At 38.4% G+C, this 17194-nt stretch overlaps 1 protein-coding gene across 1 annotated transcript in view; it reads right to left on the bottom strand.

Moving 5' to 3' along the window:
* The window catches only part of naa15b (N-alpha-acetyltransferase 15, NatA auxiliary subunit b), a 32164-nt gene extending 20395 nt beyond the window's left edge, over positions 1 to 11769 (bottom strand). The window contains exons 1-10 of the mRNA XM_086082671.1: positions 11589 to 11769; positions 8323 to 8407; positions 8110 to 8214; positions 5535 to 5692; positions 5261 to 5395; positions 4083 to 4236; positions 3701 to 3820; positions 3515 to 3610; positions 3247 to 3353; positions 2930 to 3002 (exon numbers count right to left, since the gene is read on the bottom strand). Coding sequence (XP_085938797.1) covers positions 2930 to 3002; positions 3247 to 3353; positions 3515 to 3610; positions 3701 to 3820; positions 4083 to 4236; positions 5261 to 5395; positions 5535 to 5692; positions 8110 to 8214; positions 8323 to 8407; positions 11589 to 11642 — 1087 coding nt within the window. The 5' untranslated portion in view covers positions 11643 to 11769. The remainder of the gene's footprint in view (positions 1 to 2929; positions 3003 to 3246; positions 3354 to 3514; positions 3611 to 3700; positions 3821 to 4082; positions 4237 to 5260; positions 5396 to 5534; positions 5693 to 8109; positions 8215 to 8322; positions 8408 to 11588) is intronic.
* Positions 11770 to 17194: the final 5425 nt, after the last annotated feature.

Genomic DNA, 17194 nt, shown 5'->3' with positions numbered 1-17194 from the left:
TGACATCTTTTCAGGTCAGTTCCAAAATCATTCCACAAATTAACACCTTTTACAGAAACACACCTTTGCTTAATATTTGTTCTTGTTTCAATTGTTTTGTAGACACTTGTACCCTTTATATTATAAGGACTCTCTCTAATTTCAAACAGCTTCTGAGTACTGTGGCAGAGTAGATTGTTGTGTACTTTATACATTATTTGTGCTATTTTAAATTTAACTAGGTCGTAGAATTTCATTGTATTTGATTTAACAAATAGAAAATGAGTTGCCTCTGCATATTTTGATCGATTTATCATTCTTATGGCTCTTTTTTTGCAGTTTGAAAACAGGATCGGTATTTGTTTTATATGCGTTTCCCAGATTTCCACACAATAGGTCAAATATAGTAGTAATAATAATGAACAATATAATGTGTATAATGATTTCTTATTCAGGACATCCTTAGTTTTAGAGAGTATCCCTATACATTTTAACATTATCTATGTGTGACTTCCAACATAATTTTTCATCAATAACTACTCCAAGAAATTTATTTACATACACTCTTTATATTTCAATTTAATTTACCATAATTTTGACCTGTTGTGTGGCTTGTCTAGTACCAAAAACTATAAACTTGGTTTTGTTCAAGTTTAATGATAATTTGTTTAAGTCAAAACAGTTTTTTAATGTGTTCAATTCATTCTTCACAGTAGTCAGAAGCTGCTTCAGGTTCTCTCCTGAACAATAGAGAGTTGTGTCATCGGTGAATATAATAATCACTTTTGAATATTTTTAAGACAACATATATCGTTTATATACAATATAAATAATTTGGGGCCTAGCACAGACCCTTGGGGGACTCCATGAGTAATCATCAAGTGTTTTGATTGTATATTGTTAAACTGTAAGTACTGATATCTATTATCCAAATAACTTTTCATCCATTTATATGCCAAACCTCTTATGCCATATCTTTCTAATGTATTCATTGGTATAGAATGATCTATAGTATCAAATGCTTCTTCTTTTTTTAAATCTATAAAAATTCCAATAGTACATTTTTTATTATCTATGTTAGTTGATGTTGCTTCTACGAGTTCCATTACTACCATTGCGGTGGTCCGTTTTTCTCTAAACCCATATTGATTTTCACTTAAAAGCTTATGTTTCTCAATAAAATTGTCTAGTCTATATGAAAATACTTTTTTTTTTAATTTTTGAGAACTGTGGCAGCAGTGATATTGGTCTATAATTAGTGAATATATGTCTTTCTCCATTTTTATGAATAGGAATAACTTTTGCTATTTTCATTTTTGATGGAAATACACCGGCTTTAAACGACAAATTACATATATATATATATATATATATATATATATATATGTGAAAGGTTGCACAACATATTCTATAATACTTTTTACTAATGTCATATCAATATTGAAGCAGTCAGTGGACTTTTTATTTCTTAATATTTTAACAACATTTAATACATCTGTATTATTAACAGCATTAAGCCACATAGTGGATGGATTTTTTTTATATGCTTCATGTTTGTTTCTTGGCTCAGGGATTTATTTTGCCAAATGACTGCTAACATTAAAAAAATACTCAAAATCATTAGCTATGTCTGAATTTTTTTTCAATAACTATATTTGTATCTTTTATAAAATATTCTGGATAATATTTTTTTTTTTTTAGCTGTCTTTAATTACATTGTGTGTTGCTTTTATTCTGCTCTAGTAATGCATGGTAATAATCTTTCTTACTTGTTTGTGTAATATTCAATAGTTTATTTTTGTAGGTCTTGTACTGTATTGCAGCTTCCATAGTTCTCAATTTAAATCTTCTGTATAAAATGTTTTTCTTTTTACATGCATTCTCTATCCCCTTTGTCATCCATACCTTATTTAGACCTTTATATTTTCTTGTGACTTTTATTAATGGACAATGGACATTTGGTGCATTTTTAATATTGGAGTTCATTACCTAAATCGCACATGATTACCAAAAAAGTGTCAAACAAATTAATTATATCAATCCCTTCTCTCTTTACCACAATAACGGACATACAAAGGTGCCTGTCAATTATTGGGGGAGTTTGCAAATATCAGAAAATTAACAGGGTTACATTATGGCGTATTTGGTCGCGTAAATATGTTTTTTTAAATTACTGTACAAAGTATTTTGGTGTAAATATCGACTTTAACGGGGAAATCCGACTTAAACCGAAATTCGGGTTACATCGCCAGCGTAGAAACGGAACTCGTAATTTGAGGACTCACTTTAAATCATTTGTAAAGTGATGTTAGAGGCGAGAAAATCCGGGTTATTTTGAGGCAGATTTCTGAGACGCGCTACTAGCTAAAGTCGGCTAAAAACACGTTGGCTAAAGTTGCACTTGTTCTAATAATTACTTATTTTCATACACTTCTATTACAATTTTAACTATTGCGCTGAAAATAACGAAAATAGAGACCTCGAGGGGGGTTATTTTTTGGAGAAATCTCAAAATTGCTATGCTTGTCCAAACGATCTATTTTTGTCACTAGCAAAACTAATGTGTCCAACAACTTTTGTCGGAGCGGGTCACATGTGTAACAGTGGTGCACTCTGTGGTTCAGCCACCCCTGGGCTTCGAACAGGCGCTACCACCTTCCTCCCTGTTTGAGAGCAGAGTGTGCTAACTAATAAGATAAAAGTTAGAGCTGCTAACGCTCTAAGATATTGTGGGAGTGACGTTCACATAGTCGTCCAGCAGTTTTGCGCACGTCCATTGCACATAGAAGCTGCCTTTCAAATGTGACATTTCTGTTAAGTCTATCAACTCTTTTGATTTTTAATTGATTGTACATTCTCAAAAATAAAACTTAAAACTAATAAATATCTTAAGCTGGACAATTGCTAGCAATGCGTCTCTAATTGAAATACGCTCATGGTTTGTTCTTACCATTTTGGCTGAACAGTCTGGAGCTTTTTAATGAGGTCTCAAAGCCGACCACCAAATCTTCTATAATTGATACCTGCAATTACAAAGCAGTGCTGACTTGTAAAACAGTAAACGTCGTTATTCACTAAACCAGATGAATAATTAGCTTTGTTACAAACTTTTGTATGATATGTACACTCACTACCAGTCAAAAGCTAGTAAACACCTCAAGGTGCGTCAAAACTTTTGACTGGTAGTCTATATTGCATGATGTGACAAGAGGAAAAAACATGTTATTCGAATATTGATATCTGTCACCACTGAAACATTGAGGTTACCTTTTCTTTGTCGTTGTAAAGTGATTTCAGGGTAGTGAAGACAGGTGGACATCCTTTACTGAAGTTCATCCTCAGGTACCTGTCAAGACACTCTCTAAACTTCTCACCTACAGGATAAAGTGTGATGATTTTTAGAGGGAGGAAAATAACATGTACAAGAACCTAAATCTATTAGCTTATTCTTATAAATCACATCAAATGTTAAAAGTGCTAACTATTAGTGAAGTTACTATTAGTTTATTAGGAGAAAAGTAACTATTGAACACACCAGTAAGAAAGTTGAGGGGGAGTCGGCGAGGAACGAGGCCTTTTGGAAACTTCTCCCAGGCATCCTCATAGACCTTAAACCTCTCCTCCACACTGCCTAAACAAGTAGCAAAAAGAAATAGAAAGGTAACACACTGATAATGCAGCTTTAAACACATAGATTCTAACAGGAGAAGCAACGTCTTACTTGGTTTTAGTGCGTTCTCCAGGCCGTGATAATAGGACCAATTCTCTGGGTTCCTCTCCTGCATCTGATAGTAGACATCTGTAGCTTCATCCAGACGCTCCAACTTTAATAGTAACTCCCCTTAAGGAAAAACGCGTATACAAATAAGGCAAGAACTGAGCTGATGAAATGAAGCATGTGTAAATTGAAATCAGAAACATACCCACTAAAAAACTAATTACACACCCAGTACCAAACATGACAGACATTCACATTCATGTAACAAAGCTGAATTGTTGACATTTCAATGTTGAAACTTCAGATGGTTGTTGGGAGGGGGGTGGGGGTGGGGGGGGGGGGTTATGTTGTATTGTCTATTGTGACGTTGAGACACTTGACTTACCCCTCGTTTCTTCCACAGCCAATTTGTCACAAATCTGCTTTTCATAGTTTGACAGATGCTCCAAAGCCTCTTTGTAAAGACCTGCTTCTCTCAGCACCTGGTTCTGGTAAAGCAGCAGCTCACTGTACTCGTAGTCCACTTTGTCAGGAGAAGTCTTCATGCAACACACAAAGAAAAGCAGAGAAGTTAGTGATCGGTAAGATGTACAGGTCATGGTGAGCAGAAAATCGTGCTTCATATCAAGTAACTAACTTTGGGATTACATACAATAACCTAATTATTAGACCACGGCAGGTATGTGACGTACTTCCAGGCTTGCCAGTAATGCAAATTAGCTTCCAGTTAACTCCCTGCTAAATTCAAAATGAATTTGAGTAAACAAAATGTGAAGGATACTTTTATATTCAATTAAACCAACAGTGGCTGGCTCAAATGGCACTTTGCACCAGAGTGTCTTTATTTAACAGTGAAAACAGTGGCTTCTACTGTTTAAAGCCCCGTCCTGCGTGCGAACTGCACACAAATTACAAAGGAGGGAGGCTTTGTTGTCCCTCAACATAAAGAAAATGATCAAATTTATTATATTGCTTATGCAATTTTTTTTTTTGTCACAAACACCATACCATTGTTTGGAACGCCTACACGGGAAGCAATGGTGCCATGGCACATATTTGAGGCTTTGACTGCACAAAAGAAGAGTTTTGTTCACGAATCACAATGTAAACTAGATTTCACATACAAAAAATAGTGATCGCTACATTCTAAGCTCTGTGCTCAGAGAAAGCTGAGTGGATGTCTGAGGAGAGAGAAATTACATGATTCACGGGGCAGCCGTGGCCAAGCAGTTAAGGTCGTCATCTGCCATCGTGGTGGGGACCCCAGTTAAAGATAATCCCCAGACACACACTGCCCTTGAGCAATACCCCAAATTGCTACCCGGGCGCTTAAGCACTTGCCAGCTCCAGTTCGGGCCACAAACTGTGTGTCCGCTGTGATGGGTCAAATGCATCGGTCAAATTTTCCAAACTATTTTGCCAATCATTGGCAAGATTGGAAGATGTAATGAACCTGACTTTGTGCACAAAGTTCATATAATTCGACTGTGCTACAGATACAAAGGACATGCTGACATATACTAAGCTCTACACTGTGAGTATATTTATAAAAGGATGCCAAACCTGTTGTGTTTTCCTGAACTCCTCAATGATCTTTGCTGCCATCTCATAGTCTTCCAAGAGGTGATAGGCGATGGCATAGCCAATCCAGGAAGCTCGCTGAGCGGGGCGCAGCTGCAACAGCTGGTACCTTGTCTCCTACAGGAATAATAGGGTACACAGATTTAACCGTCATCATAGCAGAACTAGCAGTGTGATGTTTTCTTACTTGAAGGGACTCAAGTAATTTAACCTTACACTCTGGGAATTTCAACTGAAGTTGCTCTGTGTTACTTACCCGGTAGCCTTCCAGATCTCTCATCTGAATCTGCAGCAAGGACAGATCTCTAAGGATCTGGAGGTTATCCTTGTCCCACTTCAGTGCGTTTCGGTAACACTTTATGGCCTCATCGTATTTCTTATCAGAGCGCTGCAATAAGCCGTATACGTGCCAGCCTGGGAGACACGGGGAGTTAAGGAGCATAGAAATGTATAACAGAACACATACAACAGATTTTCTCCACCCATGTCTTGGAAGCTAGGCTGGACAAAGATCGGCCATTTTCAAACAATGGTAAGGTCCTTTAAGAGAAGGGGCAACAAATTTAATAAAATCAAACCTAATTTTTGTGAACTCCACCACACCCACAGGCAATGGCAATTTTTTACAAAATTGCTGCCTGTATTTTTAGGCAATACTAATTGGTCAATGATTAATTGCCAATCTAGTAATCATAAAATAGGTAACTTTTGGTGTTGGTGGCTATGCGTTATGAAGATATCAGGCCGTACGTAACATTCAAGAAGTTGCCTGTCATTCTTATATCCTCATCTACAGTATTACCAATCTACATCGGTTAGGCACAGCATAGGTTAATCACAAAGGCCTTTTAAAAGAACACTTTTTATTTAAATGTATTACAATGTTATTTATTTATTCATTTATTTTTAATCCTTCAGATTTTCTGATAGAGAATCTTCAATCAAATAACTTTTGATTCTCAAGAATATTGAACAGCAGCATTGAAAATGTACAACAATAAATAAAATAAACTGATTCAGGCTTTGTTCACAAAATTGCACTTAAGCAAACATTATACATTTGGCATAGAGGTGTGAGAGAGTCACTAATACCTGAACAGGCATTATACTGCCAATTAAGTTTTCATTTGGTTAACAATAAGTGCCAAGTAACATTAATTTGGTAACAGTAATGACGTTTCATCTCAACAAGCAGATTAAGCAAAAGTCTTTTGATCTAAGCTTCATACAGCCTGTCAAAAAAAAGCAGCATTTCTCTGCTCAGTTTTTATGTTAAGCAAACGTTATGGCTGTCATTTTGTCAAACACATTTGGATGCATACAGAAGACAAAAATACATGAGCAACATAACGCTTTTTACTTATTTAAGAGTCATTCCAAGTATGTGCTGCATGCTAAAGGCGGGGATTCTATGAATGGACCAATCACGATAGTCACTGCATTAACAAAGTTGTGAAAAGCAATGGAATGGTGTTGATATTCGAGTTAAATTTGATCCTGCCTGAAACATGAATTGGACATTTGTGGTGGTGATAATTTAACCACGCACACTGTTCATTTGTGACTCATGGAAATGACGTGATATCAGCTTTTAGACATTTTGAGGAGTGATCCTGTCATTTTCCCCAAACATTTGTAGCTTCTCACACCCCGCAGTCTCTTCGCTCCTAGATATAAGTTTTGGCCTTTGCCCTATCTGACGCTATGAATATCTGGATTCTGGACCATAGGGGTAGCCACACCCTTTACTGTCTCCGATTGGCCTGATTGTGCATAATGTGTATTGTATTTGAACCAAATTGAGGCTTTCAGAATTGCGGAGAATCCTCCCTGACCCCTCAAAAGGTTGATTGTACTCATGCAATCTCTCTCTCTCTTTCTTTCTTTTTCTTAGGCATACCGTTGAGAAATTAGGGCGCTTGGTCGCAGTCTAGAGCCTTGTACATGTACTGTAAAGTTAAAAGTTTAAAAGTTAACGACTAGACATTTGAGCTAAGTAAATAATAATAATTGTGATATGTTTTGGATGCTAGAGAGGGCAAGAGACAGCAAGAGAGCAATAAGGAAATTTGCTGACTAGACTCCAGTGAGACGAGCGCTTTCCTATAGAGCGTCCAGTATCACAATGTTCTGTGGCCTCACACATTATGCCACTGCACAAAAACAGCTCATCACAATCTACAATCTGAAGTGCATCTTTCTCTCTTTGCAAATACAGCATCCCCTCAAAACACACTATAGTCACATGATAGGCCGCCAGGTGTCACAAAGTGTGAACGCTGCCAGAAAACCAGCAGCAGCAGAAGACGTAGCTGTGTTATATTGTCCAATCCAGTGTGCCATACAGACACTTCTCATTGAGGTAACTTCACAAGACAGACAGTACAATGTGACCAGCTTATTATGTGGACACACTTTGGCTATAAAGCGCCCAGCCCTACATGTATGTTTTGCCATGAGTACGCCATCCATAATCAATAACACTTATCATGTTAAGAGGGTCACAGAGATGTGGGAGCCCATCTCATTGAGGTAGGGTGAGAGGCGGGCCACACCCAAATCACACGGCTGTGACACACAGCGACAGATACGCATTCATGCCTGCATTTACATCGACAGGCAATTTTTTTTCATACTCGTACATAAACATGGAGCACGGCTCTACACAGAAAGGCTGAAGCTGACATTTGAACCCAATTGCTGACCCAAACCGTCCTGCTGTGAGGCCCATTGCCACAGGAGCCTGAATTTAACACACAGATTGAGACAGTGAACATGAAACCACCAACCTTGTAACATATTGTTTACATTTGAAAAGTATTTAAGGATACAGACGTGACTCTTGAGGTCATTGCGCAGGCCTCTTCTCACCAGGTCGTAGGCATCTTCCTTCTTCCCCAGACAGTTCAGGGTCAGGCCTTTCATAGCCAGGGTTTCTGAAAAGGACAACAGGATGCTGAACAATAGCTCCCACCCATTAATGAGGAGCATTTTCATGTGTGCATCCTTACACACACACACATAGGTGCACTTTGGCTACCAACCTCCATGCTCCGCAAACTTGGGGTTGGACAGGATTTGTTTGCAAAACTTGAGTCCATTTCTGTACTGCTTGTGCTCGTAGCATCGCTGTTAAAGAGATGAGAAAAAGAAGACATTGAGATCACATCAGCAAATAAAACTGAGAGGGGGTGGTCAAAATGAAAGAAGACAACCGTAGAGCTCAGTCAACTTCAAGCCAGCTTCTGACTTTCTCTCAGAGCTTGTAGTCACTATTTGTCGATTTGTGTACGCACACACAGATTTCGCATTTTTGGATAAGGAGGACCCACAGACTTATCAATGAAACTATCCGGCTTAAACAGGACATAGATCGCGGTTAGCATCATGTCACTTACTTTAGATAGCCCAATCTCGGCGTGCGGCAGTGTGACATGGAATGGTGGCAAGGTACAGGGGCAGTGATACAAAGTGAACCTTTATTGCCAGAATATTAAGGCCAATAATGCGCAGACAACAACTGTGCATTGTGTTGCAACAAGAACTTCATCCATCGTAGACAGCACCGTGTCGTTACAGTTTAAAACACTTGTTGGAATACCACATATTAGTGGGCTCGTTGAAGCTAATGTAGCAAACGGTGAGTGATATTTTTAATAATTTGTTTCTATAATAACACCAGTCTTTCAAAATATGTCTTCACGCGAAAACTGACAATTTGGGGAAGGCTGCCTTTATTAAATCTAACATTTTTTTATTGAACATTGTTGGAACATAAGTGCTGAGCAAAAAATTATGTAATTATTTATTCTTAATATTAATTGGTACAATTACAATAACTTGATTTTAGTGAGGTTAGTACACAGTCATAGACATGAATGCAACCGTACAGTATAGACGCTAAATTTAAAATAATCATGATGTCAATTTATGGTATTATAAATTCAATATACAGTGTTTCATCGTTTTCCGCTGGGGTTAGGTTCCAACCCCCCGCAATAAGTGAAATCCGCAAAGTACGATAGTTAGCTTTATGTTTTAAATGTATTATAAATGTTCTAAGGCTCTAAAAACCCTCACCACACAGTTTGTACACTTTTCTCATTTAGGCATTTACATTTTCTCTCTTAACATTCTCAATGTTCAAACCTTTAAAAAAATATATGTTTCCGCTTCTTGTTGCCTCGTAGAGAAAAAACTGTCAATGTCCAAAAACCATGACTGATCGTCACCAAAATGTGTTCAACATGACGTGCAGACATGTGTTAATTATAGTCTGATACTATTAGAATGAATCTCACAATGTTGTCGTATGTGTTGCTTCATTGATACGCATACACTTACATTCATGAAATGACATGTTTTTGTTAAACATTATTTAATATTTAGCATGCCATCTTTATACTGTATTATTTAAGCCTTTATGACGGGCTTCCCCAAACCTGGTCCTCAAAGGCCGCACACACCTGATTCTAAAGATCAGGATCATTTTCTGCTTGATGAGCTGATTATAGGAATCAGCTGTATATTATTATGCACATTTATCTGAAGTATAAAATCTAACTGAATATTTAACATTGTATGAGCTTTTTATTTTCCTTTTGGAAGAATTGTGTCCAGCGCAACAGAAACATCAATGATGATTGATCAATTTAACTGGATAAAACCAAAAATATTGAACGATAAATAAAAAAGCAACATCGTATATGTATTCATAATGAAATGTGTACTGGCCTGGTTGGGACAGTCCGTGAACTTTAGGTGGGTTAATACAGCCATGTCGTGGCCACGGGCCATTAATGTACAGTGTAGAACCCCATTATAGTACATACTGTATTAGTGCGTCTCATGTGCAGCTGTTACACGTGATGCGGTGTCGAGACTCTAAGGTTTGAATCGCAGCAAACTCAGTGGCCTACGGTTGGTCTCTCAGGAAAACTATTTGCTGAATCCCTTTTGGCTGCATAGTTTATGTAAAGGTTTACTTTTACCAGTCTTATTGTTTTACACAAGTACAGTGTATGCACTTTTACTTAAGTACAGAGTGTGAAAACTTTGCACATCGGTCAATAACTACGACTATTACAACTGTAATATGAATTCAGAAACACAAGTGAACATAAAACAAAAATCCACTTCAATTGAAAGAAAATAACCAATAATACTCAAAGTACATGTTAGTGTAGTTTATTTTAAAGTCAGAAATCAGTTCTGTCCAAATAATTGCAAATTTGAATAGAATCTAAAATTTGGCTGGGTTTGCCACTCGCTGAAAGTGAACTCAGGTGTGAGAGACGTCAAACTGGAACGTGCCGACTGTTCAAACCCAAGCAGGCAGCAGGCAGCATGCAGCCCAGCTCTTAAGCCATGTTGTTAACCAACGCTTGACTCAGTCATCGAATAACAATGTTCACATCCCGCTAAGGTTGACTACAGTACACCATATACGCGGACACATGTGCACTGACTTGACAGACCAAAGTTATGTACATTCCACACACGACTTCGGAACGACACAAACAGTTGGAAAGAAGGACCGGGGCGAGGGCATGGGTGGTAGCTTGCTAGCTGCCAAAGTACAGCAGGCAGGCCTGAAGGTGCTACGGAATTGCTGACACAATCATGCCGGAGATAACTCAACTCACTCGCAACTTTCCTCTCGGGTCATACTTGAACCGAAAGCTAGACTACGTTAAACATACGCGGTCACCTTTAAGTCACAAAGGCAAAAAGCCATGCAAACAGAATCGCGACAAATTTGCCAATTGTTGATATAAGATATCTAGCTAGTATGCTAACATTAGCATGTTAGCGAACGTCACGTTTCTTAGCGGTTAGTATGTTTACAAGTTAGCCATGCCGCCACTTATCAAACCAAGAAATCACGCTATTCGTCGCTAAAGTGCACTAAACGAGCAAGTAACACAAAAACAACCAGATCATATGCAATACAGTTGTACCACGAGACAAACTCTTAGCTTTCATTAGCTCGTTAGCCATTATTGGAGCAAGCGTCCTTTCCTAACTGGTCATGCTTGGCATATACCACTTATATTGCTTGTACTTTATTCATGCATTTTGAACCTTTTGTCGAAGTGACACTAATCGGCGGCCACCATCACAACAAAGCAACGGCCAACCATTTTGGTTACGTTCAAGTGACAGCGATGTTCTGGGCCAGGTTAGCCAACCCATTCAATGATCCCATTTTGCTAGCTCATGTGCTAACAGCCCGAATGCCACCGGTGGCTCTGTAAAACTCGCCGGTACTCCAGCTCATTAGAACGCCACTTCAAACAGATCAACTCACCAAAATCCTCTTAAAGAGGGCGTTCTCTTTTGGTGGTAAAGTAACTGTCGGCATTGTAGCAGCAGATGAGATCAGTTCCCCCTCGACCTCAGCACATGTAACGTTAGCTAATGCTAGCGCGAACAGGCAAGACGAGTAGAGCAAAGTGACGCACGGGCCCGGCTTGCTCGCCCGAGGCGCCCCAGTTCGATTGCTCGGCTTTCTGCCTTCGTCGATTTCCCCTGACGCGCTGACGGAAACCTGACACCTTCAAAATGGCGGCGGCGACTGCTGCTTAACAAGGGGCATGAACGACTAAACACGAACATTTTTGGAAACTCCTGAATCGGTTTTTTATTTTTTATTATTTAATTTATATATTTATTTTTTATTTTAACAAATTTTTTCGTTGTATTATTTATTTCTTTATTAGAAATCGGGGTTATGTTGTCAGTACCTATAAGTGTTTATTTTATTCAAACATATACTGATAGCAAAAATCATAGAAACTGATAATTTTGTTGTGGTCTCTTACTCCGCCACCCTCCCACCCCTTTCCCAAAGCTACTTATTAAATATTCCAAAATGACCCTTGTGAGGAATAAGCGACTCAGGAAAATGGATGGATGTTCAAACTGATAAACTACTGTACAGGCTTACTGTAATGGCACAGTTCCATCCTCTACCTCGAGATGGCGTCATTTCGCCAAAAAAGGCGAAACCACATTGCCGCACACAGTGACACATTTTTATGCTGATTATGTGCCAACATGTCAACAGTGTGCGACCATTAGACTGTATAAAGAAATCTAAATATGTAAATTAAGTAAATACATAAACAAAAAATATAGATCAGGTTAAAACATGCAAACAGAGAACTTATCTGACATTCAGATACATGTCTATTCAGTAATGAAACAGAAAGATATAGTCATACACTTGTAATAAGACAACTTTAAACAGGTGAGTAAGAAAGGAAGATTAAGGGAGAGAGAGGGAGCCTTTGTGTTGTTTTATTCATGGGAGGAGACAGCTTGGGCCTTGCTCTGCTGTTATCTGGTGGCCTCCTACTCCTGCACCACAACAATGGCTCCTGCTACCACATTCATCACTTTGACACCACGTACACACCACATACTCTCCCAGCATCTGCATGTGCTGTTCCACTTTGGTCCACCTACAGTACATTTCCTTTCACCTTATTAGCCCGTGAGAGAGGGAGGGAGCGAGAGAATGATCTCCTAACTCATCTCCTCCTCTTGGCGACACATCATTTGCTGTCGTGTGTAGAGCTCATAACAGTGTGGAGTGGGGGCTGGGCGGATGGCCTGTATTAGAAGTGTAGGCCTGCAGGAAGACATTAGCCGCCATTACTTTGGACTCAAGACCGCCTCCATGTCTGCATTGCTTGCGGTCCACTGAATGCAATTCTCTACATTTATGAGATACATTTTTTGGGGGGGTCTTAGACTGCTGGAAAACAGGAAAACCTGTTGCAGGCTGCAAAAGACTTCAGACTGGGAAGGAGATTCATCTTCCGGCAAGACAATGATCCTAAACAGAGATACAATAGAGTGGTTTAGATCAGTGGTCTCAACCTTGTGGCCATTTGCGGCCCGCAGGATGATATTTTGCAGACCCCAACTTAATATCGAAGTTTAATGCTAGTGTGGCACCCAACTTTTTGGCATTGTCATTACTAAAGAACTACCTTAGCACAGGCTCATGATAGCTGTCTGCAAAAAAAAACACCTAGTCATGTCTTTTTCAAAACCTCCCATGAAGATGAGAAGCGGAACGTCAGTTGCCATCAATTCAATGCCCCGAGAGAGAGAATATTGACGCAGGGAAGCTAATTACAAATACACCCCACAGTTGTCAGATTTGTATTTGTCTAAAATTTGAAAAAATTGTATGTATCATTTCCAACAAGGAAATTTGTTAATGGGAGAGTGTGTTGGATTTCTTTTTTGCCATCTAGTGGTGAACTACTAGAATGCAACAACATATGTTCAAAGCGCGTGAAGTTTGAAGCAGGCGCACTATGGAGCGCGCTGGAAAATTGGAACGTTTCTCCTTCACCGAAAATGAGGGCGTGGTCAATTTAACGCTCAAGGTAGTGCTATTCAGATTACACCCAACATCCACTCCAATACTCAAGGAAATTTACTCTGACAAGGTTAAAATAACACTGTTTACTAGGGTTAGTACTTCGATTAGCAAACTTGTTAGCAAACACTGTTGCTTTTCAACAGCACGTGCGTAACAAACGTGTACATGGCTCTGTAAACTTTCACTTGGTGCTCACTTTCTGCTTTATGTGAAACTCAAAAGTCGTTTATTTTGGATGTAAAATGTTCACAGGGACACAACAGAAAGGTTAGCTAAAGATGGTTGGCTAGGTGACCTACCTGTCACAAATATACCCCCTGCCTCGGGCTGTGTTTTAAATAGTAAAAATGAGAAGACTAAATGCAAAACATGTTGCTAAATGTCGTCGAGAGCTGTTAATCATAATGGGCTACTACCAGTAACCTGAAAAGTTAGGTGTATCTTCTAAACTATTTTGATAGTAACGGTTATATTTTTATTTCTGGTTTTCAAGTAACCACATTGACTCCTTTCACCTTTATTTAATCCTGAAAATAAAAGGGTATTGTTTTTGACAAAAATGTGCAGTTTTGTATTTTTTAGGTACTAATTTGAGAACCGTTTCAGCACCAGAACCGTTTGAAAAGTACCAGGAAGGCACCGGTATCGGATAAGATCAAACGATACCCAACCCTACTGCTGACTGCATATTTGATCAAACACTGGAAATGTAACACTGACCAATTTGCTGTGTAGACCCTGAGAGTGTGGGTTCGATGATCCCAGGTCATTGTGACTATTAAAGTAACCTTGAGCAAGATACTGAACCCCAAGTTGCTCCTGACGCCGTCCGTGTCATCAGTCGTCAAAATGTAAAGCACTGACACTAGTCTAGAGTACTTTCAACACTACACAGTGTTTACCAGTGTATATTTTTAACACTATACAGTGTTGGAGTAACACTGATTAAGTGTGAAAAAAGTACCGCTTTGAAAAGTGTCACATTTACACTCATTGGTGTGGACACATATAAACACTTTTATAGTGTCAGATTCAACACTATCAGTGTTATTCTAACACTGGCGATTTTGCTGCGTACTATTAATGTAATTTACCACCACTACAACTATTATGACTACTTTCACATTACTTGTATCTGTAATTCTACAAAGAGGAAAACTAACTGTTACTTAACTACATCTTTAAATATGACGACTACTAAAAGTAACTCACTTGTTTACTATGACCTTTAAAACATTTGTGAAATAAAATTTTCCCCAAATATTGTCTTTGTGCTGTCCGTTCTTTGAGTAATTTTAATAACCTACTTTTTTTTTTACTTTGCTTTTATAAGTCTTAAATTATTTTGTTTGTAAATGCTTAAATTGTTTTAGTAATGTGAAACTACCTTATCTTGCCAATGACAGCTACAGTATACTCCTCCTACTCTACTACTAACGCCAGTACTACTTCCATATCACCCTCCTCCGCAAACAGGACTGCTGTGACTACTACGACCTCCAAATGTTACGACTACTGTGAGCACTACTAATAACTACTGATATGACAACTACTTAAACTACATGACTACTACAAACACCACTAGGCCAACTACTACTATTATGACCACAGCTCAAGAAAATTAAAACAAAAAACATCAATACAAAAAACAACAAACAAAAAACTTATCTCAGGGACCATTGTTGTTTTTGTTTCAGACACTTCTGCTGACCTCATCGGATTTGTGAGCGTAATTGATGAGTTTAAATTTTAAATTTCTTTGACAGCAGTAATAAACACCTCTCGATTTGGCTGCGGGAATGCAATAAACACCTCCGCCAGCAGCCCCCCCCAAATCCCATCTCCCCGCCGTCCTTCAGCATCCCTCCTCATCTCGTTTTTCTCTGTCCAAGATGGTGTCGCTATTGAGCATGAGTAATGTTGTTGTCACCGCTGCAAGTCTCCATTGATCAATGTCAGATGGGAGAAGGGGGAATGTATAGCGGCGACACGAGTGAGTACAGGAGAAAGAAGAAGCCAAGGTGTGAGGAGAAGCGAGATGGAGCGGTGATTTGAGGAGGTGAGGTAGACGAAGGTGGCGGTAGTGAAGAAGCGAGGCAGCTGACGTAGAGAAGGGAGCTTAGAGAGGTGAGTTTGGTAAGATGGATCGCAGCAGCCAGATTCCGGGCCTGCGTGCGGTCTGTCGTATACTAACAACACAGGCAATGGCTCATCACTGACAGACTGAATTATTTAGGCTAGGCTACTTGGCTCTTCAGGGTGTAGATTCAGGCAGATTTTTTTTTAAACGAATAAATGAAGATAAAAGCAATTTGAAATTAAAGGCTCATTGTTGTCATTAAGTCACAAAAACTTCCCCTTTAAAAAAAGACACAAAATGAAGGCTTTGGAGTAGCCTCCAGACTTGAATCCAATCAAACTTAAAATGGCCGTTCATCATCTTCCATAGTTGCTGAATTCAAGAAATTATGCAAGGAAGAGTTGACCAAAATATCTCCATCGAGATTTGAATGACACATTGCCATACTCTAAAAACACTTGGGTCAAATAACCCAATTATGGATCAAAAATGGACTGATCCACTTTATAGGTCAATCTGACCCCAACTTTCTGGGTTGTTTTATACAAAATTACCCATTTTTTTGACCCAAGTAAAGGATCTGACCAATATTTAAGAGTTGTTTTACACCAAAAGACCCATTTCTTGACTAAAAATTGACCCAAGTAGAGGATTTTTATTTTTTGGACCCATAGTTGGGTTATTTTTGACCCAACAGTTTTTAGAATGTAGTTATAGAAAACACTTGATTTAGGTTGCTGCTGCTGAGGGTGGCCCAACCAGTTTTTTTTTAGGTTTAGGGGTCAATCATTTCCTCCCCGTAATAAATAAAACCAAAATCACCTTCAAAATTTTTTGTCATGGGTTATCTTTGTGTGATATTTACATATTTTTGATGCAAAAAAGTAAGAATTGGAGAATATTGTAGGCTTGTATGTCCAATAAAAACATACACTTAGCAAAAATATAAATGCAACACTTCTGTTTTTGCTCCCGTTTTTTATGAGATGAACTCAAAGATCTAAAACAAATTTTTGGAGAATTCACAACTGTAATTTGAAGACAGATAAACTGTAAAACAAAACAACATTGGGATAGAGTTGAAATGACATTATAGCAGTGTTAGAAATACTTTTTTTGCCAGTAGAATAGAAACATGCATTTTACAAATTCATATTACAGATAAGAATATTTAAATTCAACTGCTTGTTTTTACAGAAAAAAACCTGGCAGCTGTTGTTACCAGAATAATTCTGTAAAAAAAAAAAATACTGTGCAAATATAAACAACTTTACAGAACAACTTGTATATTATATCCTAAATCTTTTTAAATCTTTAGATTCAAGAGTCTTTTACTGATAATGTAACAACTGGATGGCGTGGTTCAGTGGAAGAGTGGTTGTCTTGCAACGCTGAGGTTGTTGGTTCGATCCCAAATTAATGTGATGGTGTCAAA

This window comes from Leptonotus elevatus, chromosome 8 (assembly GCF_054856555.1).
Source record: "Leptonotus elevatus isolate MCC_2025b chromosome 8, RoL_Lele_1.0, whole genome shotgun sequence".
NCBI classification, from domain to species: Eukaryota; Metazoa; Chordata; class Actinopteri; order Syngnathiformes; family Syngnathidae; genus Leptonotus; species Leptonotus elevatus.
The sequence above is the reverse complement of the archived record's forward strand: the minus strand, read 5'-3'. Positions and strand labels throughout refer to the sequence as shown.